General features: G+C 46.7%; 1 protein-coding gene and 1 pseudogene across 2 annotated transcripts in view; both read right to left on the reverse strand.

The window, feature by feature from the left end:
- Positions 1-25043, reverse strand: part of Iqgap1 (IQ motif containing GTPase activating protein 1) — a 74666-nt gene that overhangs the window by 39259 nt on the left and 10364 nt on the right. For both annotated transcript variants that reach the window (XM_070043316.1, XM_070043317.1), the window contains exons 3-6: positions 9875-10031; positions 8516-8593; positions 5457-5533; positions 1548-1615 (exon numbers count right to left, since the gene is read on the reverse strand). In XM_070043316.1, the coding sequence (XP_069899417.1) occupies positions 1548-1615; positions 5457-5533; positions 8516-8593; positions 9875-10031 (380 nt within the window). The remainder of the gene's footprint in view (positions 1-1547; positions 1616-5456; positions 5534-8515; positions 8594-9874; positions 10032-25043) is intronic.
- LOC138841846 (large ribosomal subunit protein uL24-like) lies at positions 10378-10895 on the reverse strand (annotated as a pseudogene).

Here is a 25043-nt window from a genome sequence, read left to right on the forward strand (position 1 = left end):
ATTCTCAGATCTCAGTCTCCTGAGTAGCTAGGATTATAGGTGTGAGCCATTGGCCACTGGCTACAATTTCATTTTTTTAAGGCAGAAAGCCAAATGATAAAACAACATGTATGGTTTGGCTTTGGCCCGAGTCTAGTGAACAATCTTCCTGGAAGGAAAAGTATCACAGTTAAAAGGTTTATTACTCATTTTAAACACTCAGGCCTATGAAATAACCACCAGTTTGAAAGGTGGGATCTCTCTCACGCCTAACTTACCACCTCTGCCTTACGTCCCCAGGCCTCCGTCTCCTCAGTCACCTGAATAGCCACGTACATGCAATGCCAGGCTATTTGGATGTGCTGTGTCTCCAAGGCTCCTACACTGGAGCCTTGGTGTTCAGGTGAGCAATGGGAGAGGCGCGAGAGCTCTAAGTGGAGAGTGGAAGGTCCTCGGCTCTCTGGAAGCACTGCCCTCAGTTCTGGCAGTTCCAGATCGCACAGAGCAAGCCTTACCCACCTGGCTCTCTGGCTCCTGTATGGCAGTGATCTTCCACACAGGTGCTCCTCCAGAGGCCAAACCAATGGGCTTGCTGGATATGGGATTTTTGACTCTCCCCAAAATGTGAGCTTTAAATAAGCCTCTTTTGGGGCTGGGAAGGTGGCTCAGTGGTACAGTGCTTGCTTTGCATGTGAGGCCCTGGGTTCCATTCCTCAGCACCACATAAGCAGAAAAATAAGCCGGAAGTGGCACTGTGGCTCAAGTGGTAGAGCGCTCGCCTTGAGCTGAAGAGCTGAGGGACAGCGCCCAGACCCGAGTTCAGGCCCCACAACCGGCAATAAATAAATAAATAAATAAATAAATAAATAAATAAATAAATAAATAAATAAGCCTCTTTTCTTTGTAGAATTATTGAGCTGCAGGTATTTTTTATGGGAACAAAATGGGGCTGGGTACTGGTGGCTCATGCTACTCAGGAAGCTGAGTTCCAAGGATCAAGGTTCAAAGCCAGCTCAGGCAGGAAAGTCTGTGAGACGCTTATCTCCAATAAACTACTCAGAAAAAGCTGGAAGTTGGCGCTATGGCTCAAGTGGAAGAGTACCTGCCTTGAGCACAAAGAGGGCTCAGGGAAAGCACCCAGGCCCTAAGTTTAAACTCCACAACCAGCAAAAAAGCAAACAAACTGACAAAATGGACTGACTAAGAGGCATAGAAACACTCACCCAAGGAAGTTTAAGCTGAGATATTACTGAGCTATTGCCTTGCTTGCCCTGCAGTAGGCGCTTGCTAGAAGGGACCACGCGTGAACATTTAAAGCTGGCTGTTCACCCTACTATACTTCCTACAGATGAACGTTATCTCAAAGAGATATTCATTTATACATACGTACAAAGATTCCCAACCACAAACCCTCTCCACCACAACAGGACAAACATGTTGGTTACATTTCTTCCATCTCCCTTGCCAGAGTATTTTTAAAGTCCTCAATGTCTAAAATGGGAACTGTTGGCTTTCCAGGCTATTTCCACATAAAGCAAACATTCCTTGCTAACTTTGTAACTCCTTACCTGTGAAGTCAACCTTGCCATACAGGTCTTGAATCTGAGGCGCCAGCCCTAGTTTGAACAGGTACAAACTAGAAGACACAAAAGGAAAGAGCTGAGCCTCTGCTGTGGCAGCTGCTGCCGCCCGTAAAGAATAAAACCATTGTGGGCAGAGACTGGGGTGTGCCCTCTAGGCCCCTCTGCTGCTACAGGCTTTGACTTCAGATCAGATTTTAGCTTTACCTATTAACACTGTCCTAAAAAGTCAATGCAACATCATGCAAACAGTAGACAGGGAAGTCAGCAGACACAATGAGGCCCTAGCCTGACAGAGATCTACGGACAACTAGAAACTAATACTAGTGTCATATTTAAGTGACGTCTCCTCAGTTCACCTCATCTTTCTGTAATCAGTTAAGAAGACATTTTAGAAAAGGCTTGAAAAAATGATCCAGATACCAAATCGCACTCAAGCTGAATTGGTATTATTGATGTAAAAGTTCAGTTCCGGTAATTTAAGAGTTTTAAATAAAGTTCACCCCATATATCTTTACTTTTCAAATAAAAAGTACATCTTCTAGACCAGCTCCATGCATGTAGAAACAATAAAATCTCATTTGCCAATGTTTACCTAGAACTAGCATACTTTAGTAAGTATCAATCAACATTTCACAGATAAACAAATGTCTATGTGCCTGTGTTAATAAAGCTTGAGCAGACCAGAAGCGATAAAGTAGAAGAGTTCTGAAGGCTTGTTTCAGACTGACACAATCGAGCCATTAGCAGCCTACCAGCAAGAGAAAAAGTAAGAATCCATCAGAAGCAAATTCTAGAAATATGTTTAATTGGCTTTTCACAAATATCTTAAACCTCAGTGTCACCTAAGTTCAAAATTAAGGATCAAGCACACAGCATCACAGAATTGACCAGATCTTAAAATGAGTAATAAAGCCAAATGTAGACTCAAAAAAACTCAAGACCAACCATAGCAAGTATTCTGAAAACTCATTGTTTATACATCCATGCAGCTAATCATCTCAGAAATGTGAGTATAACTCATACATATATAATTAGACGATTTTCTTGGAATATAATGTCATAAAGTTTCTCTCTCCAAAGATTTAAATCTACCAAAAAAAAATGTTTCCAAAGCAAAATAACAAATAGCTTTCTATACATGTAATATGGTCCTTTAAAGGGGCTTTCAGACTGCCTGGCCTTGCTGGCCTTCTAACCTAGCAAAAATGTATTTCTCTCTTGGATTTTTTTTTTTTTAACCCCCATTCTGAAATATAACACTGGTTGCCACTGTTCTCTAGAGCCGTGAGATGAGTTCACTTTCAATGTCTTTCAATAGCAGACTAATTCATGGCACAGTATCATTGGCTAACAATGAAGAAGAGCCTGGGTGCCATCTTCCCTAAACCTTTAACTATTAGGTAGTTTCAGGAGTAATTGTGTGTGTGCGTGTGCATGTGCGTGTGCACGCGTGCGTGTGTCTGTCTGTCTGTGTGCTGGTCTAGGGACTTGAACTCAGGGTGTGGTGCTATCTCTGAACTCTTTTGCTCAAGATTAATGCTCTACCACTTGAGCCACAGCTCCAGTTCTGGCTTCTTTGGGGTAGTTAGTTGGAGACTTTCCTGCCCAGGTGGGCTTTGAACCGCGATCCTCAGATCTCAGCTTCCTGAGTAGCTAGGATTACAAGGCGTGGTTCAACCGGAAGAGCATCAACCATAAGCCAAAAAGCTAAGCACTGTAGAGAAGTGGGTAGGACCGTCTCTAGGTAGAGAGAAGGGGGTAGGATCATCTCTAGGTTGAGGCTCAGCCTGAGAAACAGAAGAAAAATAAATAAATAAAGTGTGTGGGGTGTGGGGAGGGAAGAAACGGGAGGGCTGAAGATATAAGTAGAACTCTTTGTCTAGTGTACTTGAGACTCTGGGTTTAGTCCCAGCATCACACACACACCAACCACCAGGGACAGTCCCAGCATCACACACACACCAACCAGGGACAGATAAGGCTCCCCCATCACCATGGATGCAGAGGGGATGACTAAGGAAAGGAAGGAACCTATCTATCAGGAAGGAAGGTGCTAAACAGTCATGCCCACTCCTCATGTCCATTGATGCCAGCCCACCCTTCAAGAAAAAGACCACATGAGAGAGGAAAGAAACCATGGGTCCCACAGCAGCACACACAGCGCCTATGCATTCTCTAAGCACAGGCACACATGCATGAGAAATGGAAAACAATAGTGGACTTCCTCTCTTTGTCACTTTGACTCCATTATTAATTAGAAAGGCACAGTTAGTTCTTCATCTATATTTCAGAGACCTGAGGGCCTGGGACCCAGGTTACATGAGTGGCTGTAGAGCTAGGAGGAAGGAATTCTGCCAGCCTGGCCTGCGTGCCTGCCAAGGTCACAGAGCCATTGCTGGTAACCTTCACAAGGTTATCGACATAGGAGGCCTCAAGTAACACTAAGCCAATCATGATGCCTAGAATGAATCTGATTCTGGCTCCGACACATTGGAACTGCTACAGCCCCAATACAAGAGATCTACAACTCATCAGCTCTCATCACTCTTTTAAGTATGTTAAATGGATTTTAGTGCTAACAATGACCCAGCATACATGTGACCAGAAATCTAGAGACAGGGCTGGGAGCCTAGGACAACGGAGAGTACCAGGACGATAGGCTTCTCTCAGACCAACATGATGCACACGTTCACTCACACAGAGAATTTTTATCAAACACATTCACAACATGCTATATAAGAAGCACTCCAAGCAAAGAAACCCTGTATCATGTCACATTTGTTTCCATCATTGTGTCTAGACCCATTGCAAGTGGCTGAGCTGCAGGGCGGCCTCTGTCCTGAATTACTGCAGCATGCAGACCAGTCTCCCCTTCTGTCCTACTCTCCTCTGGGCCTTCTACCTTTCCCAATAAGACAAGGCTAAGTTGAATCAAAGAACCCAGAACTTGAAATTAACCATTTTCCAATCTTGCATGAAACATGAAAGAAAAACAAACAACGAATTAAGTTTCAGTTCCTATTGGCATACTTGTGTGGTTATAACATTTTTAGTGAATGGGTGGATGGCTTTATAACAGCAAGGACCTAGATGACCAAATAAAAGAGAGTGCCCAAGCCAGGCGCTGGTGGCTCACGCCTGTAATCCTAGCTACTCAGGAGGCTGAGATCTGAGGATCGCGGTTCAAAGCCAGCCCGGGCAGGAGAGACCGTGAGACTCCTATCTCCAATAAACCACCAGAAAACCGGAAGTGGCGCTGTAGCTCAAGTGGTAGAGCGCTCGCCTTGAGCTGAAGAGCTGAAGGACAGCTCCCAGGCCCAGAGTTCAAGCCCCACGACCGACCAAAAAAAAAAAAAAAAAAGAGAGAGTGCCCAGCCGGTGGCTCACGCCTGTCATCCTAGCTACTCAGAAGACTGAGATCTGAGGATCCCAGTTCGAAGCCAGCCCTGGGCAGAGAAGTCTATGAGACTCATCTCCAATTAACCATCCCAAAAAACTGTAAGTAGGGCTGTGCTCAAGGTGGTAGAGCACTAGTCTTGAGCACAAAAGCTGAAGGACAGCACCCAAGCCCTGAGTTCAAGCCCCATGACAAACAATACTTAAAACCCCACAGAGAGACACCTGCTCAACAATGGAACATTATGCCATGTTTTTACAACAAAATTATCTGTTATTATAGGAATATAAAAGTCCTTGTCTCTGCTCTTTAGAAAAACACAGCTGTTTTGTTTCTTTTTTTTTTTTTTTTAACTGTTTGGTGGGGCTAAAAGCCTTCTCTTCTACATGGAAATACTGAAGCAAACAGGCAAGCATTTCCAGTTCCATACCACAGACAAAATGCACAAGTGAGAAGTTATTCCCTGTGCGCTCGTTTTGGCAGGGAAACTGGCTCACCTGAGCGCGTGGATGCAGTAGATGCATCGCGGCATGTTCTTCCGATCATAGATGTCTGTTGTTTCTGGGTAAAAAATCTAGGGAGAAATAAGAGAAGGAGAATCGGTTGCCCATTTGCTGGTTTTGTTTGATCATTCATCAATCATCAGTAATAGACATAAAAATACAGACAATTAGAAAACACTATCGGCATTTAGCAAATAACTTCTTTAGGGCCAATGCTCATTTCAGTGTAATACAAAATAAAAATAACTATTTAGGAAAACTCTACTTTGGTCAGCCCACTAAATTCCATTAAGTGTGTGAGGGTGAGGTACTTACGTTAGACTCAGACCTAGGCAAATGGAATCAAAGTTCTAGTTTAGTTTAAGTCACTGGCAAGTGTCTGAAGCTCAAAATCTCGTTCTTCCATCTACCATCTACCAATGTAGACCAATTCTTGAACACCCCAATGGCAAAAAAGAGAACTTCAGCATGTTGCTCTGAAAACTCCAGGACGGAAGCTAGCCTTCTGCAAAGACTCAGCTCTGGGGCTGGGATGTGGCTCAATGGTAGGGCCCTTGCCTAGCATGCACAAGGCAAACCCAGCACTATAGGGATGGGGGTGGAGGAGTGGGGGAGAGAAAGACTCTGACCTAAGTCAGCTCAACAGATATATAGCTTTAAATGTAACCATGAGCTCTCTGCATAGCATGCTAAACAGGAAGTACTTTTAGCCACTTTCTAATACTTCACACCAAACTCATATTCTTACTCTTTACTTGGTTACAAAAACTTAACACTTCCTAAGCTCCATCACACGGAGATGGAACAACTATTTCCTTACAGATATTTCCCAAGCACCCATTTTATTTTCACACAAAACAGTGGTCTCATGTCAGCCAGACAACAATTCTTATATAATCTTCAAATGGTTTTCCTCAGCTCACTTAATACAAAATGGGCCATTTTAATGGCCTTTAGTATTTAACTAGTTTTTAGCACAAATAATACTCCTACTGAAGGAATGTATGGCTTTTTCTATTATAAGCAATTTGGAAAAATCCTTAAAACACATCTTTTTGTGTTTTTCTGACTTTTAGGGGGTTGGAGTTAACAAATTTCCGGTCAGCTACAGCCACAGTTTGGCCAGAATGCCTATGTCAAAGACTAACTTAAAAAAGAACAAAAAAGCCGGGCGCTGGTGGCTCACGCCTGTAATCCTAGCTACTCAGGAGGCTGAGATCTGAGGATCTCGGTTCAAAGCCAGCCCGGGCAGGAGAGACCGTGAGACTCCTATCTCCAATAAAACCACCAGAAAACCGGAAGTGGCGCTGTAGCTCAAGTGGTAGAGCGCTTGCCTTGAGCTGAAGAGCTAAGGGACAACGCCCAGGCCCAGAGTTCAAGCCCCACGACCGACAAAAAAAAAAAAAAAAAAAAGAACAAAAAATTAACTACGCCTCTAAGAGCAACAATACAGCACGGCTTCTGGATAGCTACGAGCTAGCTGGTGATGGCAATTTCACTAAAGGCAACACACCAACTTGGGTAAACCCCTCAGCAGGTGCACTACCCACTATCAAAACTACAGCCATCACCAGAGCAGAGAGGGGAATAACTGTCATTCTATTGCTTCTACAATTAAAAAAGAAAACAAAAACAACAAAGACAGGGGAAGAGGAGCAGTCCTGGGATTTCAACTCAAGGTCTCACACTGACCAGGCAAGCACAATACTCACTTGAGCCACGGCCACAACCACTTAAAATATGTGATGACCTTCTTACTCCTTGCAGATTTGGTTGCTTTAAAGCTGGAAGATGAGGGGCTGGGAAGGTGGCCCAGTGGTAGAGCGCTTGCCTTGCATGCTCGAGGCCCTGGGTTCGATTCCTCAGCACCACATAAGCAAAAAGAAAAAAGCCAGAAGTGGCGCTGTGGCTCAAGTGGTAGAGCGCTAGCCTTGAGCTGAGGGACAGCGGCCAGGCCCAGAGTTCAGGCCCCACGACCGGACCCCCCCCCAAAAATAAAAAAAAAAGAAAAAAAGAAAGCTGGAAGATGACATTTTTAGTATATTTCCTAAAGTCCAATTTTTAGAGTAACAACCTGTGACCAATTATGCACTTTTAAAATGGGGAATCTTGCTGGGCACTGCTGGCTCACACCTGTAATCCTAGTTCAGGAGACTGAGATCTGAGTTTCAAAGCCAGCTGCGTCAAGAAAGTCCATGAGACTCTTATCTCAAATGAACCACCAGAAAACCAGAAGTGGAGCTGTGGCTCAAAGTGATAGAGCATTAGCCTTGAGTAAAATCACTCAGGGACTATGCCCAGGCCCTGAGTTCAAGCCCCACAAGCAACCAAAAAAGCAATAATAAGAATAAAAATAAAAATACACAAATAAGTGAAATGAGGAATCTTTACCTATGCCAGCCAAGGCAGCCAGCTGGAACAGCTGGGTGTAGTGGTGCAGCCCGGCAGTCTTAGAACTCAGGGAGCAGAGGCAAGCAAACCACTTTCATGCAAAATTACAACTGAACTAAACGTGAATCTCTTCACAGGGAATTTCTCTAAGGTGAGGTGGAAAAAGTACAAGTACTATAAAAGCAAAGGAATAAAACTGTTTCCTGACTCAAACTAAAAGACATCCTTTAGTATATTAAGAAGAAAAAAAAGCCGGGCGCTGGTGGCTCACGCCTGTAATCCTAGCTACTCAGGAGGCTGAGATCTGAGGATCGCGGTTCAAAGCCAGCCCGGGCAGGAGAGACCGTGAGACTCCTATTTCTAATAAACCACCAGAAAACCGGAAGTGGCGCTGTAGCTCAAGTGGTAGAGCGCTCGCCTTGAGCTGAAGAGCTGAGGGATAGCACCCAGGCCCAGAGTTCAATCCCCACGACCGACAAAAAAAAAAAAAAAAAAAAAAAAAAAAAAAAAAAAAGAAGAAAAAAAAAAGAAAGCCAGATTTTAATGCACATCTGTAATCCCAGCACTCTGGAGGCTCAGGCAGGAAGAGGGAGGGAGGGAGATTTTTTAGAACAACTTAACAGGCAGAATGAGAACAGAGTTATGAAAAGCAGGTAAGTTACCTTGGGCAATCCAATCTCATCCATGGCATTCAACCACTGGATCACGTTGTCGGTGTGTCTGAAGTGGAGGCCAGTTGCCTAAAAGAAATAAGAGAGCATTAGGGCACTGCTGGCAATTATGAAATAAAATCTCATCTTGCAATTGAAGGTCATTTTGCCCACATTCCACTACCAAGAAGCCAAACACCAACTCTTCACTTGAGAACCCATATGGAGAGGGCTGGGAAGGTGGTCAGTGGTAGAGCTCTTGCCTTGCATGCATGAGGCCCTGGGTTCGATTCCTCAGCACCACATTAAGCAGAAAAGGCCAGAGGTGGCACTGTGGCTCAAGTGGTAGAGCGCTAGCCTTGAGCTGAAGAGCTGAGGGACAGCGCCCAGGCCCAAAGTACAGGCCCCACAACTGGCAAAAAAAAGAACCATATGGAGAATCTTCTAAGTGCCACGGTTTTTCTTCCTTGTGCTGGTGCTTGAACTCGGGGCCTCACCCACAGCTGGCACTCTACCTCTTGGGCCAGGCTTCCAGTGTTTTGCGGGTTATTGGATTTGCCTGCCCTCAGCTGGCTCTGCACTGCAGTTCTCAGAGCTCCTGAGTAGCTTACGTTGTTCTCCATCTTTTATGTGGTGTTGAGCAATCGAACCCAGGGCCTCATGCATGCAAGGCAAGCACTCTACCACTGAGCCACCTTCCCAACCTTCCTCCATCTTTTATACTCGTCCTTTCTTGATCAGGAGTCACAGGCCGGGTTCTTTTGGGAGCTCTGTGGACACCAACATTTCATCCTTGCCAACTTACTGACCAGTCTTCTTATTAGGGTCTGAGTCACAAGAATCAAACATTTCCTGAGACAGAGTGGCTTTTCCATCTACCTCTAACTTCAATACAGAATAGTGATGCATTCTACTAATGTTGCTGTAACTAGAGCACCTGCCGGCAAATCTCAGCACTTGGATAAAATTAGCTTTAAAGTAGTAATTCCCCTCGTTACTTTCTCTACTTTCTTAGAATGGAAAGGTTCATGTGGGACTCTGAAAATTTCTAGATGCACCCCATCACCATACTGGTTCCACCAGGTGAAGGGCAGTGGTAGAGAACTTGTGTGGAAATGCACAGACCCTCAATTTAACCCCAAGATCGACGATGACGACACCCTCAAAAATCTACCTGAGATCCGCACAGCTAAAGCTCCTTTACTGCTGACTCTCAGCTCTGCACTCTTCCTCCAACCTGCCAGGCCCTCAGACGGCCACACTTGGCTGGAATAAACACATCTTGCACACGCTCAACAGCTCACACACAGAATAAAGCACGCTAACATCCTGGGTTCCTAGAAATCTAAGCCATGGGAAGAGAGAACTCACCTTGTACCTGGTCTGCTCTCGGTCATAGATTTTTTTCAGGGACACCACTTTGGGAGAGAAGAAGTTGCCTAGTTTGGCAAGGTACACTCCATTCCTCAGCCCCTCCTCCAGCTCTGTGGTGGGTGGCAGATCCTCCCCTAGGCATGCCTCCATCCACCTGGACAAAGGAGAGAGGCAAGAAACAAGAGGGGCAGTTAGATTCTTCTTTAGAAACTTCCAAGCCTCTCTCAAGACACATATCCAAAGTCACTTCCTGGCAAGCTCTGTCTGTGAGACCCCTAGCACAGGAGAATGCTGAGAATGAGTGCCACCCTCTCTACTCAATGTAGCAGCCCTGTGAGCCTCGGGCTCTCCTCAAGTCCTTAAGTTATTCCTTAAAGTCCTAAGAAGAGTCACAGTGGCATCTGCCTGTAATATCATCTACTCAAAAGGCAGGGGGAAGCTGGGCGCTGGTGGCTCATGCTGTAATCCTAGCTACTTAGGAGGCTGAGATCTGAGGATTGTGGTTTGAAGCCAGCCCAGGCAGGAAAAGTCTGTGAGACTCTTTTTTTCTTTTTTCCATTTAAGAAGTTTAATGAAAATGGTACATAAGATTACTTCAATCCTACATCTTCTCAATTGTTTCTTCCTTATATTTGCTTTTTTCCTATCCGAGTTGGCAGGATTTGGCTTTCTGTTCCAGGATGGTTATCCTGTTTCAGCCTGGTGATAACTACCTTGCTGGGGTCAATGCCCAGGCAGACAGTGGAGCCATCAGCCTTCTCCCGCTGCACCCATTCAATGTAGATGACATACTTCTTCCTGTAAACCTGGACCACCACGCCAATCTGCTGACCTTTACAGTGTCCTCGTACAACCTGCACCTCCTCATCCTTTCGGATGGGCATAGACTGCACACACTGTACTTCCATCTCAGCTCTTTGGAAAGAGGGGAAGACACAATCTCCCTACGCATGTGGGAAGGTGCACTGAAATGCCCTTTCTTGCTTCAGCCAGAAGTGACAAAGGGACTGAACTTCATTTTGGCAGCTCCAGCCTCAGCAATGGCTGAAAGGGGAAGAGGAAACTCTTTTTTTTTTTTTTTGGGTCCGGTCGTGGGGCCTGAACTCTGGGCCTGGGCGCTGTCCCTCAGCTCTTTAGCTCAAGGCTAGCGCTCTCCCACTTGAGCCACAGTGCCACTTTCGGCTTTTTCTGCTTATGTGGTGCTGAAGAATCGAACCCAGGGCCTCATGCATGAAAGGCAAGCACTCTAACACTGAGCCACCTTCCCAGCCCCAAGAGAAAACTCTTACCTCTAATAAACTACTCTTAAAAAGCCAGAAGTGGACCTGTGGGTCAAGTAGTAGAGAACTAGCCTCGAATACAAAGGGGCTCAGAGACAGTTCCCATGCTCTGAGTGTTCAAGGCCCAGGACTGGCAAAAATAAAAAAATAAATTTCTAAACTATAGTGTGTGAATTTATCATGCTCTTACAAATTGTTTTTAGATCTGGGTGCTAGTAGCTCATGCCTATAATCGTACTACTAAGGAGACTGAGATCTGAGGATAAAGGTTCAAAGCCAGCCCAGGCAGGGAAGTCTATGCGACTCTTATCTCCAATTATCCAAAAGCTGAAAGTGGCACTGTGGCTCATGTGGGAGAGCACTAGCCTTGAGTGAAAAGCTAAACAAGAGCTTGAAGCTGAGTTCACACACCAGCACCAGTACATACACACAAAAATAAGCTGTGCTTTTATAATTCAGAATAAGAGTACTTATGTTAGTTTTATATTTTAAAACTGAGATACGCTCAGTCTTTATAAACACACACACACACACACACACACACACACACATACACACACACACACACACACACACACACACACACACACACACACACACACACACACACACACACTCACACTACAAAGCCAAGCGCCGGTGGCTCATGCTTATAATCATAGGAAGCTGACATTTGAGGATTGGGGTTCAAAGGACCAGAGTTCAAGCCCCAGGATCAGGAAAAAAAAAAAAAAAAGCTGGGAGGGAGGATGAGAGGAGTGACAGTGTCCAAAAAGAATATACTCATTACCTGATTTATGTAACCATATCCCCTTTGTCCATCACCTTTATTTATCTTTTTTTTTTTTTTTTTTACGGCCTGGGCACTGTCCCTGAGCTTCTTTCGTTCAAGGCTAGTGCTCTACCACTAAGCCACTCTCCTGGCCCTGTACATCACCTTCACAGTAACAATAAAAGACACACACAAAAAAAACCCTAAACAATAATTCCTTATTTTTTTTCATACTGACACACATAATTAGATAATTGCGTAAAGTCTGGCCCAAATATTTTTCTGGTTGTTTCCTATACCCAATGGCAGCAAGCTCTACTTCTGGTCTTTCTTTCAGGTAGAAAAACTAATTTAAGTGGCCAAAAAGGAGGTAAGAGGAAGCAAATGTGTTTCCAGAAGAGCTGTCCCGTGACTAGCACAGATACCAACTGCCCATGCTGGAACATACAAGCTGAGCTCCACACAGGCCTGAAGACCATGGCGGTCCCTGGATGAAACCGCTGGAGCCCAAGGAGGACACCTACCTCAGAATTCTTTCCAGTATTTACTGCTGAAAAGGATGCAGATAAAATCATTCTGGGGAACAACTGCTGGCAACCCCAGCTCTCGGGGACACTCTAACTTGGGTTCTCATTAACAAGGACAAACCTAGCAACTACAGTCTAAGCCAAAACCTGCCCTCTGGCACATAGTAAGAAACAAACAAAATTACTTATTTTCTTCTCAAGATCACAGGAATGCGCAGGCACAGACTGTGGCTGGACAGCGGGGAGACCGCTGGGCGTGGTGGCTCACAGCTGGAATCTCAGTACTTGGGAGGGAGGCTGAGGCTGTGGGCTACCTAGTGAGACTATCTCAAGAAAAAAAGAAAATTGTACTTTTTCCCACCAGAGGTAGGCCAATTACCAGAGGTAGTTGAGTGCCTCTTCTCTGATATTACTGTATTAAAATAAAAATAAATAGAAGGCTAGCTGCTGGTGCTCCTGCCTGTAACCCTAGTTACTTAGGAGGCTGAAATCTGAGGATTGCGCTTCAAAGCCAGCCCGGGCAGGAAAGTCTGTGAGACTCTTATCTCCAATGAACCACCAGAAAACTGGAAGTGGCGCTGAGGCTCCAGTGGTAGAGCGCTCGCCTTGAGCTGAAGAGCTGAGGGACAGCGCCCAAGCCCAGAGTTCAAGCCCCAGGACCGACAAAACTCAGGAAATATTTCTGACTCCTCAGGACAGCACTGATGAGTGGTAAGGCGTGCTGCGTACCAGCTTCTACCCTGCCTTCAGGGAACAGTTGCAAACAGCAGCTCCTGAAAGAAAGTGTGCCAGAAGTACAATGAAAAGTTCTCAATCTTGTATTAATCAAAGAAATGCAAATGCAGAGATGGAAAAGCATGGCTTTCCAGCATGTGGGGACCCCTCGTCCTCACCGGGGTTTCAGAAAGTATCTGCCACCGACAGCAAACTACAGAAACTTCTATAAAAGGAAAAGGAGAGGTTTTATTGTTAAAAAGGGACTTGGTGGCTGCGGCAAGGATGACTAAGTAAGCGCCGATGCCATGTGACCCACGGGAGCAGAGGGGCGGGGAGCCAGATCTGAAACAAGCTTGGCTTCACATGTCAAAGTCGGCAACATCCTGTAGGCAGAGGGAGGGAAACCCAGGTCTGAGAAATGCCTTTTCAGATGGGGTGGAGGGGGCACCAAGCTCTCCAGGGACTGAGGATGGCGATGGTGGAATGAATCAGGATGGAAGCACGTGATGGCCACTGAGGAAGCAAAAATTTCAGGAATCTGGAAGACGTCCTCACCTCCAACTGCTGCAAAAGGCTGGTGAGGCAGAGAAAAGGATGTGGGCAAATACAGAAGGAAGCCGGCCAGCCTTCGACCCCAAGAGGGCAGGCTCAGTGGACTGGGGCAGGGGCCACTTAGAGCAACCAGAAAAATAATTTCACATAGTGAAGCAGAGGGGACAGACGCTTTCCAAGTTCAAGCACAGCAAGTTTTCCAACGCAATATCCTGCGGATGAACCACTGCCCAGCCACGAATTTCCTGAAACTCTCGCCGCTGAGCCCTCAGCTACTGCATAAAACCTGATGGCCACTGTGAGAGCCCCCAAAAGCCAAGCTGTGAGAGCCGAAAGGACTGGGAGGATGGAACGCCTCCACCGTCTGGTGTCTGCTATTGTCTTGTCCCCAGTGGCCACAGCTTGCAACAGGCCACCTTCCAGAACGAGGAAGGAATTCTTCCTGATAGCAAGGACTGGTCTCTGCTGGCCACCACTGGAAGACGGACACCTAAGAAGCCTGTCCTCCTCCTCCTGCTGCGCCTTTGGGGTGCTGTAAGAGGGGGAGAAGAGCATACCCAAGAAGAAAGAGGGTTGCATGAGAAAGGAAACATGGGCAGCCTTCCTGGGCACTGGCCTTTGCATGGCACTGCGGGACAAGTGTGCTCAGCCTCTCCCACAGACGTCTCATCTGATTTACAGTGTCATTGATTTACTGCACCAACAAACCAGAAGACACAGTACTGTGCCTTTGTTAATAAAAGACGTAAGTTAACTAACAATAGGAAAATAATAAAGGCAAAGCACAAGCATGGTGGTGCTCGCCTGTAATTCCAGCATTTGGGTGGTCGAGGCAGGAGAATCTAGAGTTTAAGACCAACCTGGGCTATATAGTGAGACCCTGACTCAAAAACAAAAACAAGCTGGACACCAGTGGCTCTCACCAGCAATCCTAGCTTCTCAGGAAGCTGAGACAGAAGGATCAAGGTTCCAAGCCAGCCTGGGCAATAAAGCACATGACAATCTTTATCTCTAATTAACTAACAAAAAGCTGGAAGTGGAGCTATGGCTCAAGTAGTAGAACACCAGACTTGAACAGAATAAAGCTAAGGGACAGCATCCTGGCTCTGAGTCTCTTCTAGTATAAACACACACACAATAATAATAATAATAATTTAAAAAATACGTGGCTGGGGATGTGGCTTAGTGGTAGAGTGCTTGCCTCACATGCATAAAGCCCTGGGTTCAATTCCTCAGTACCACATACACAAAAAAAGCCAGAAGTGGTGCTGTGGCTCAAGTGGTAGAGCACTAGCCTTGAGTACAGAGAGGCTCAAGGACAGTGCCCAGACCCTGAGTTCAAGCCCCAGGATTGTCAATTGAAAAAACGAAACTCATGAAGAAAAATGGAAGGATGGGAAAAGTGTTAGAGGTGGTGTTACATCCAGGGAAAGTTTTGGTGGTTGTTTAGTTACTGTGGAATAAGCACACATTTGCAGCTGTAGGAAAGGAACACGAGGAGGAGGACTAGAAATATAAGTCAACGAGCAACAGCATCAGCAGGGTTCTGAAGGGCAGAGGTGGCAGCTAGCTGGGGAAAGGCGCTTCCCTGAGCAGGGGGAAGGAAGTAGCCAAGCAGGAAGATGCATTAGCTAACCCCTAGGCTTCTGCTTCCGGCCTGCACCGCAGGGTTAGAACACCGAGCCCCCAAGGCTCTAGTGGGGACAACACGCAAAGGCACACAGCACTAGAAGGTGCTAATGATGGTGGCTATCTGTGTGCGTGTGTGTGAACAGCTACTTCTCCAGAAACAAACCTACTTCTAGCGTCTGACACCACAATTACGCAATACTGGTCGGCCTAGTTCTACAGATCGCTTTTTCAAAGGGAGTCAATACTTGCCGTACTAGCAAGACGAGGAAATGATTCTAGTGGTAAGACTACAACATGCCCAGACAGAGAGCACGTGCTTGGCAGAATGGGGTGGGAATCGGAATGAGGGGTCTGTAAGGAGGAACCAGCCCAACGGGTTCCGAGGAGCACGTGACCTCAGTGGTTTCCAGCCCTGCAATAGAGAAGGGGAAGGAGGCAATGCCGGAAGAGGAGTCCCAGCCACCGAGATTCAGTTCCTCCCGCGCCACACCCCTACCCCCAGGACACGGCTACCCTAGGCCGAAAGTGCCCCTGCAACTGGTCATGGTGAGCCCCTCACACACCCGGCTGGGGACAGCCTAAGACTTCCCCTGGGGGCAAGGCAGAGCACCAAGGAAGCATTCCTGCCCTGAGGCGGGGGGGGGGGGGGTGAGACAATGGCCCGAGGCTACAAAGGGCTAGCCTGGGGCCAGAGCAGACCTGAGAGCTGAGAAGACAGTCGAGGACCTCGGCACCTGGGCAGACCTCCCTGGATTCGGAAGGAAAAAATCCATTACTGAGCAGTGAGGGTGCGGAGCAGGGGCTGCGGGGGGAGGAGCCACTGAGGACAGGGGCAGTGATTCAGCCACGAACTGACCACACGCTCCTTCCCCAGCAGACAGCACAGGAGAACCTCCTCTCTACGTGTTCACATATAAACGAAAAGGTTCAAAATGTAAGAATAAGTGAAAAAACGGACATGCTTTTCCTTGAGGAATATCCGTTAGCTTCTGTGCTTATTCGTACCAATACAGGACCATTCTTGAGCAAAGCATTTCAATACTAGCTGAACTGGATAAGGTAAGATCTCTTGCCAAAATTAAATATCTAATTATATATTTTTTTTTCTTGAACTCTGAGCCTGGGCTCTGTCCCTCAGCTCTTAAAAAAAGTCTCACAGGCTTTCCTGCCTGGGCTGGCTTTAAACCGAGATCCTCAGATCTCAGCCTCCTGAGTAGCTAGGATGACAGGTGGGAGTCACCCATTTCTTTTGCTTTTTTTTTTTTTTTGGTAGGTCGTGGGGCTTGAACTTTGGGCTTGGCCCTGTCCTTGTGCTCTTCAGCTCAAGGCAAGCACTCTACCGCTTGAGCCACAGCACCACTTCTGGTTTTCTAGCGGTTTATTGGAGATAAGAGTCTCACGAACTTTTCTGCCCGGGCTGGCTTTGAACCTCGACCCTCAGATCTCAGCCTCCTGAGTAGCTAGGATTACAGGCGTGAGCCACCAGCGCCCGGCTTAAGGGAGTCACCCATTTCTTAAGAAGAGAGGTTGACCTTTAAGGATACAGCCCTTCCTCTAAGGGTCCCAACATTTAGGGAAGAGAAAAGTGTGCAGCATTTACACTGAAATGCTATAACACAGATAGACAGAGGATACAGAAACCCCAGGGAGAAGCTTCTAACTCAACACAGGGGAAAGGTGGGGTTAGGACTAACAACTTAATTTCTTAGGCAGGAGATATATTTTTTATACCAGGTTTTCTTCATGAAGAAGGCAAGATATGCTGCAGAAATGAAGTAAGACAAGTACACACTGAACACAGAAATTAGGTCATAATGATCTGAGCCAAAGGTGAGCCTGGGAGCGAGGGAAAGGAAAGCGGGAAGAGCTGCGTCCACCAGACTTAAGATAAGCTGACACAGGATGTATTCCTTGAAGGAAAGGGGAGAGAGTTCAGCATTAAGGGAGCAAACCTTAGCCGGGCGCCGGTGGCTCACGCCTGTAATCCTAGCTACTCAGGAGGCTGAGATCTGAGAATCTCGGTTCAAAGCCAGCCCGGGCAGGAAAGACCGTGAGACTCCTATCTCCAATAAACCACTAGAAAACGGGAAGTGGCGCTGTAGCTCAAGTGGTAGAGCGCTCGCCTTGAGCTGAAGAGCTGAGGGACAGCGCCCAGGCCCAGAGTTCAAGCCCCATGACGGACAAAAAAAAAAAAAGGGAGCAAACCTTAAGAAAACTAAAACAAGAGGCTGAGAAGGTGGCTAAGTGATAGAGTGCTTGCCTCGCATGCATGAGGCCCTAGGTTCGATTCCACAGCACCACATAAGCAGAAAAAACCAGAAGTGATGCTGTGGCTCAAGTGGTAGAGCGCTCACCTTGAGCTGAAGACCTGAGGGACAGCGCCCAGACCCAGAGTTCAAGCCTTATAACTGACAGAAAAAAAGAAAAGAAAAGAAAAGATGGGCTGGGAAGGTGGCTCAGTGGTAGAGTGCTTGCCTTGCATGCATGAGGCCCTGGGTTCGATTCCTCAGCACCACATAAACAGAAAAAGCCAGAAGTGGCGCTGTGGCTCAAGTGGTAGAGCGCTTGCCTTGAGCTGAAGAGCTGAGAGACAGCACCTAGGCCCAGAGTTCAGGTCCACGACTGGCAAAAAAAAAAAAAAAAGAAAAAGAAAACTACACCACGTTCTCCTCATTACATCCTTTCAGTCCCCCACCTGCCACACCCCACTCTCAACACAGCTGCATTAACCCAACCGGCTCCGGTTCCCAAGCGTCTACAGCATGAAAAGCACTGCAGTCAGAGGTGCTGAGTAACAGCAGAAAAAAACAAGTCTGCAAGTCCCAGCTACTCAGGAGACTAGGATCTAAGGATCTAAGTTCAAAGCCAGCCTGAGCAAGAAATTCTGAGAGACTCTTAGCTCCAATTAACCACCAAACACCAAAATAGCCAGAAGTGGAGCAGTGGCTCAAGTGGTAGAGCGCTAGCCTCGAGCAAAAGAAGCTCCGGGACAGTACCCAGGCCCTGAGTTCAAGTCCCAGGACTGGCCAAAAAAAAAAAGGTAAAGGACAGTGTCCAGGCCCTGAGTTCAAGCCCTAGTACTGGCATAAAAAATGCCTACATGCCTTTTCCCTTACTACTTCAGTTTCTCTTGCAAAATGCAGCCATACAATAATCTTTCCCTCATCTAAACACCCACGGCAGCGGCCTGCGCCATTCTCTTATCGGTCAATCATGCACAGCCCAGTGGATAACATGTAGGCCTTTAGACCTTTCCCTCCTACATGTTGGGGTAATTTTTCTTCCATCCTTTAGGCTGTCTTTTCAGGCTAGATGTAGAGCAACTCTTCAAATGTTAGGGTCCTGTCTACCCGAGTGGTCTATCTGAATGGCAAGAGTGCGTTAGAGTTCTGAATCCTTCTCAGCTCTATCAGACTGTCCTCAGCAACAGAGCTCAAAAATGCTTTTTACTTGCTTATGACTTTAAAGTATTCTCCCCAACTTTTGTTTGTTTGTTTTGTTTGCCAGTCCTGGGCTTGAACTCAGGGCCTGGGCGCTGTCCCTGAGCTGCTTTCGCTCAACGCTAGCACTCTACCACTTGAGCCACTGCCGCTTATGTGGTACTGAGGAATCAAACCCGGGTCTTCATGCATGCTAGGCAAGCACTCTACCACTAAGCCACATTCCCAGCCTCTCCCCAACTTTCAAGCCATGTCAGAAAAAATGAGCAATGGAATATTATTAAGTCATTCAAAATAAAAAATAGCTTTTTGATATGGAGATGAAAATAACAATTTTTAAAAACTTGGGAAATATTTAAGTTAAACAGTAAGAACTTTCCTTTGAACCACAGCACAGGATATGCTTGGAAAAATCTGCAACTCAGACTTATCCTAAAACAGCTCTTCCATTATAAATACAGGTCTTAGCTGGCTCAGACCTATGACCCTAGCCACTTGGGAGATCAGGGAATCCCAGTTTGAGACCAGGCCCAGCAAAAAGAAGTCCCTGAGACTCCATCTCAATCAAGAGGGTTTTTTTTGTCAGTTGTGGGACTTGAACTATGGGCCTGGGCACTGTCTCTCAGCTCTTCAGCTCAAGGCGAGCGCTCTACCACTTAAGCCTCAGTGCCACTTCCAGTTTTCTGGTGGTTTACTGGAGGTAAGAGTCTCACGGACTTTCCTGCCCAGGCTGGCTTTGAACCGTGCTCCTCAGATCTCAGCCTCCTGAGTAGCTAGGATGACAGGTGTGAGCCACTGGCGCCAGGCTCAGAGTTTTTTTTAAATTACAATTTCAAATTCTCCATTTAACCATCTTAGTGTGCAATACAGCGATCACTTTCCAGAACACTTTTACTACCCAAAAGTAAGCTGACACTCATCAGCAGTGGCTCCCGCCTAGCAGTCTCTGAACCTGCAGTATAGTTCAGTTCTCCACCCGTGCTGCAGGAGAACCAAAGGCATGCTCAGGTGTAGCAATCTAGATGCCACTTGGTTCTCTCTGCCTCGTCGAGCTGTCCCCGAGGCCCCGGGCACACTCTGGTGTCCTGGGGAAGTCCTGTTCCCGCTCCTGGGCTCCGCAGCTCTCTCACAGTATGCCCCGTAGTTTTAACACTCAGGTGCTCTGCCCAAAACTAGATGGCCAGACAGAATTGATGATGCCTTCTTTCCCTTTTGAATGTACATCTGCACTCTCCCATTCTCAAAACCACACTCGGGTCCCTCAATGCGTCCTAAAGATGGTATTCACCAGGGACTGATGGTATGCGTTGACAGCACAATGGAGAATGGGAAGAATTTACAGCAAAGCACAAATAGCTGAGGAATGACTGTGAATAAGCTTGTCCACATTCTTCTGTGAAGCAGGCCCTCAAATCCCTGACTGACAGACGGTATTTCTCAAAGGAAAGTAAAGAATGGGGACATGAGCCCCTAAGAAAGGCCATGTGTGAGAAAATGCTGTGATACGCGCTGGTTAAGTAGTTCTGACTAGATTCACCCTGACTTCCTGAAACTGTAGAGAAAAGAGAGCTGGCCACATAGGTTTTCAAACCCCAAACGTGCACTCTCTTTCAGCAAAGAATGAAAAGTGTCAGTCTGGCAAGTCTGTACATCTCTCCACAGTCTCATGTCAAAACTGTTCCCCCAGACCTGTCTCCTCAGCCTGTTCTATGTTACCGCACAACTTGCCTAAAGCATGCTTGCCATCCATTCCCCTCAAGGGGCAGTTAAGCCCTATCCCTATGTTCAGAAGATCAAGTCTACCCTAGCCTTGCCATTTAGGAGAAAACCTTAAGGCCGTGGCTCACACCAAACAGATGGGCACCCTATGGCACACTGTCGAAGACCGGCGGCCACGCTCACAGTTTAGGACAACACCTGAAAGTCATCTGGTCAGAAACAAATCAAAATAAAGTGCAAATGGATCACAGAGTTAAAGGCTGGATGGCTTCACATCTGAAACACACCTGAAGAGGACCAGGGGCGTGGCTCCAGGGGCAGAGTGCCAGACCCTCATTATCTGGGCGCTGGTGGCTCACCTTATAATCCTAGCTACTCAGGAGGCTGAGATCTGAGGATCGCGATTCAAAGCCAGCCCGGGCAGAAAAGTCCCCATGAGACTCTCATCTCCAAAAACCAGAAGTGGCGCTGTGGCTCAAGTGGCAGAGTGCTTGCTATCCATGAGCACAAAGAGGTACCCTGAGTTCAAGCCCCACAATGGACAAAAACAAACAACAACAACAACAAAAGACCCTCAGTAAGCAGAGTGGCAGCAGGACTCTAACACAAAACATTACTTCTATTTTAAGGAGTCCTTGTTCACTAAAGGTCTTGGTGACATCAACATCTGTCTCTCACCCGGCTGCAGCCACACTATGGCAGCCGTGCTGAACCTCACATACATACTCATTTCGCTATTTCTCTGTGTATCCCTCTGTTTTCTCTGTGTGTGTCTGTGCAAGACTGTGGGTGCATGTACCAGGGCTTGAACCCAGGGCCTAGTGCTCTGTTTGCTTGCTCATAGTTGGTGCTTTACATTTGAGCCACACATCCAGCCTAGTATTTTCATGGTTAACTAGTAGAGAGGGAGTCTTACATCTTACAGATTTTCTGTCTAGGTTGGCTTCCTTTTTTTTTTTCATTTTTGTTGGTTGTGGGGCTTGAACTCTGGGCCTGAGCACTGTCCTTCAGCTCTTCAGCTCCAGGTGAGCACTCTATCACTAGAGCCTCAGCACCACTTCCAGTTTTCTGGTTGTTTATTAGAGATAAGAGTCTTACAGATGGGGCTGGGAAGGTGGCTCAGTGGTAGAGCGCTTGCCTTGCATGCCTGAGGCCCTGGGTTCGATTCCTCAGCACCACATAAGCAAAAAGAAAAAAGCCAGAAGTGGAGCTGTGGCTCAAGTGGTAGAGAGCTAGCTTTGAGCTGAAGAGCTGAGGGACAGCACCCAGGCCCAGAGTTCAAGCCCCACGACCGGACCCCCCCCCCCAAAAAAAAAGAGTCTTACAGACTTTCCTGCACCGGCTAGCTAAGAACCACAATTCTCAGATCTCAGCCTCCTGAGTAGCTAGGATGACAGGTGTGAGCCACCAGCACCCAGCCTCCAGGTTGGCTTTGAACCTCCATCCTCTAGGCCTCCTGAGTAGGTGAGATTGTAGATGTGAGCACCAATGCTCACATTGGTGCCATTCTCTTAATTATTCTCCCATTCCTTCTGTTGTTTTCTAGGACCACATTAAAAAACATTTTTAATATTTTGTGTTGTGGATTAGTGATTCCAAGCAACAGCCTGATATTTTTTAATGTTATGGGTAAATGCCTATCACAATAATAGTTTTCCTCCTCTCGGTCCCAAATGTCTGACCCAACAGCGGCAAAGCCCTGGGTTGGCAGCAGCTTCTCCAGTGTTTCTTCTGCTTTTCGTTATGATTTCCAGTGAGTCAACAGGAAGGTATTCTGAGTAAAGAAGAAAGAGAGGCCTCTGGACAAGCCTGTCCTCCACCCACAGGCCCCAAAATGACAGTTCTTGCCAAATGATCCAAGGCGGTTACCAATCCAATTTGCCACTCCTGTCTGTATGAGCTCACTACTGAGCCCAGAGACACTGGTAGGAAAAAAACTGCTCCAAGCTGGATCTGAGGCAGATACCAGGTTATGAAGACGGAAAATAACTGAGAGGACTACAACTACCTAGTCAGATGCAAAATGCAGGGGGGGTCCTTTGGGACTTGCCTATAATCCTAGCTACTCAGAAATCTGAGATCTGAGAATACAGGCTCCAAGCCAGTATAGGCAAATAAATCCCTAGACAGACAAACCATGGTAACTCATCTCCAATTAACCAGCAAAAAGCTGGAAGTAGGAGGTGTGGTTCAACTGGTAGAGCATTACCTATAAATGGAAACAACCAAGCAAGAGTGCAAGGCCTGGAGTTCAAGCCCCTGGACTAGCACAACAACAACAACAACAACAACACAACATAAAGACAAGAGAGCTGGACACTGGTGGCTCATGCCTGTAACCCTAGCTACAGTAATCTGAGGATTGCAGTTCAAAACTGGCCTGGGTAAGGAAAGTAAGGAAAGTCCGTGAGACTTATCTTCAATAAACTAGCAAACCGGAAGTGGCGCTGTGGTTCAAGTGATAGAGCACTTGCCTTGAGGTGAAGAGCTCAGGGACAGTGCCCAAGCCCAGAGTTCAAGCCCCATGACACACACACACACACACACACACACACACACACACACACACACACACACACACACACACACACACACACACACACACACACACCAAGTCAGGTGTGGCAGGTGTGCTCACTGCTCAGGAAACTGAGGTATGGGACAGGGAGTACAGTTCCCTAGTAGAACACTTGCCCCACATACAAAAGGCCCTAAATTCAATCCTCCATACAACAAACAGGCTGGAGATCCACTCCTTCACAGACTGCTGGGTGGGAGATTCTGCAGTAAGAGGCAGGGAACAGCTTGGGTCCTGCAGCCTCATCTGACAGCCAGACCCGGCACTGAGGACTCGGGGCCACTGCTCACTGACCCTGGACTTCAAGGCTGCCCCACTGTGGCCTTGGAGGCGTGGGTGTTGCTTCAAATGACCCAGGGTTGGGATACCAAGTCACCCTTCCCTCCTTCACATAAGAGCAATGTTCTGTGTGAGATCCCTTGATGCTACCCTGCTTATGAACAGGAGTCTACATGAACTGCTGTCTGTGTTCCTTTAGAACCAGAAGCAGGAAGTACTGCAGTAGCAAAGGCGGATGGCTGGTGACAGACAAGGGCTCTGGGGACAGGGCCAAACCTGAGAGCAGAGTCTGGTTGCCCTCTCTCAGCATGCTCTTCTGTCTGCCGAGTGTGAATACAAAGTGTTTGCAGGCACCAGATGCACACGCAGTGCACACATGTGTGGGGTCAGTGGGGGCTCACCCCCAAGATGGATTGGTGGGCAGGGCAGGGCAGGGCAGGGCAGGGCAGGGCAGGGCAGGGCAGGGCAAACAGATTCAGCCATGGACACACTTTCAACCAGGAGCTCAGTTTTGTTTCTAGACAGATTTTTTTTGAGGGGAGGGAGCTATCTTTCATGTCTTAAAAGGGAAAATATTAAAGTTTTTAAAGTCAAGTGTCTTATCAAAGTAAAACAATTCTTCCTAAGAATTTTTTAAAACAAATCATCAGCCAAACCTTTCACTTGTATGCTTAAATCTTTTATTGAATGGCTGGGACAGGAGCTTCGGCAATTAGAACCCGACTCCCTCTTGCAGGTCTCTCAGGCCCTAGGCATTAGCCTGGGGCTTCACACTTTTTTTTTTTTTTTTTGCTTGAAGATATGCTTGCTAGGCAACAGAGTCCCAAACTAAACAAACCGCCCACAGGAACATGAATCACTTCCGCAAGGACTCACTTTGCCTACCAGAACTTGCTTACACAAATGCTTGTTAAAGGGTTTATTTAGGGAGCCCAGACTGCACACAGTAAAAAAAAAAAAAAAATCTGTCAGCTTAGAAACCTTCAAAACCCATCCTGCTACCAACTAAGTATCACCACCATGCTACCGAGTGAAGCCAAGATATCAGATGGATTACCAAGCAAAGCCAGAAAACAGAATTCCTAAAACATTCCAAGGCAGGACCTCAACTATACTGTTAAATATACTGCTACTATTTCATCATTAGGGATTTAAAAACAAGGAGATACAACTGTCACTCTGATCTCTAAGGCCAGACGAAATAAATGCCAAACTAGGTCAAAATAATGGACCAGCACGACTTTCCCAGCCCTGGCTGGCGGTCAGTGTGCACACCGGCCATGGCCACGCACCTGGGCAGGCCGGTTAGTCCCAGTCTTCTGTGATCACCTCATCCACTCAACACCACTGACGGCAAAATACTGAACCCAACTCTCTTTTCCACTTCAAAGGGAACGCTTATGTACCAGGAACTAAACCAAACAAAGACCACTTAATCCATGAGCAAGAGCAGAGGAGAAAAGGATTTAATAGTTCTTAAGTGAAAAAATGAAATGGCAGGCCAGGGGAAAATCAGACTGTAGAAAACCAACACATACCTAAAATCATGTTGTAGATGACTTACGCTCAACCACCAGTGTTAGCATTTCACATAAACAAATGAAAAGAAGAGCAGTCAGGAAAGATGCCTTGCAACTCTCACCCCAAGAAGAACAAGGAATCAGAACCAA

The sequence above is a fragment of the Dipodomys merriami genome, unplaced genomic scaffold (genome assembly GCF_024711535.1).
Source record: "Dipodomys merriami isolate MVZ:Mamm:240054 unplaced genomic scaffold, mDipMer1.0.p SCAF_33, whole genome shotgun sequence".
Taxonomy (NCBI): Eukaryota; Metazoa; Chordata; class Mammalia; order Rodentia; family Heteromyidae; genus Dipodomys; species Dipodomys merriami.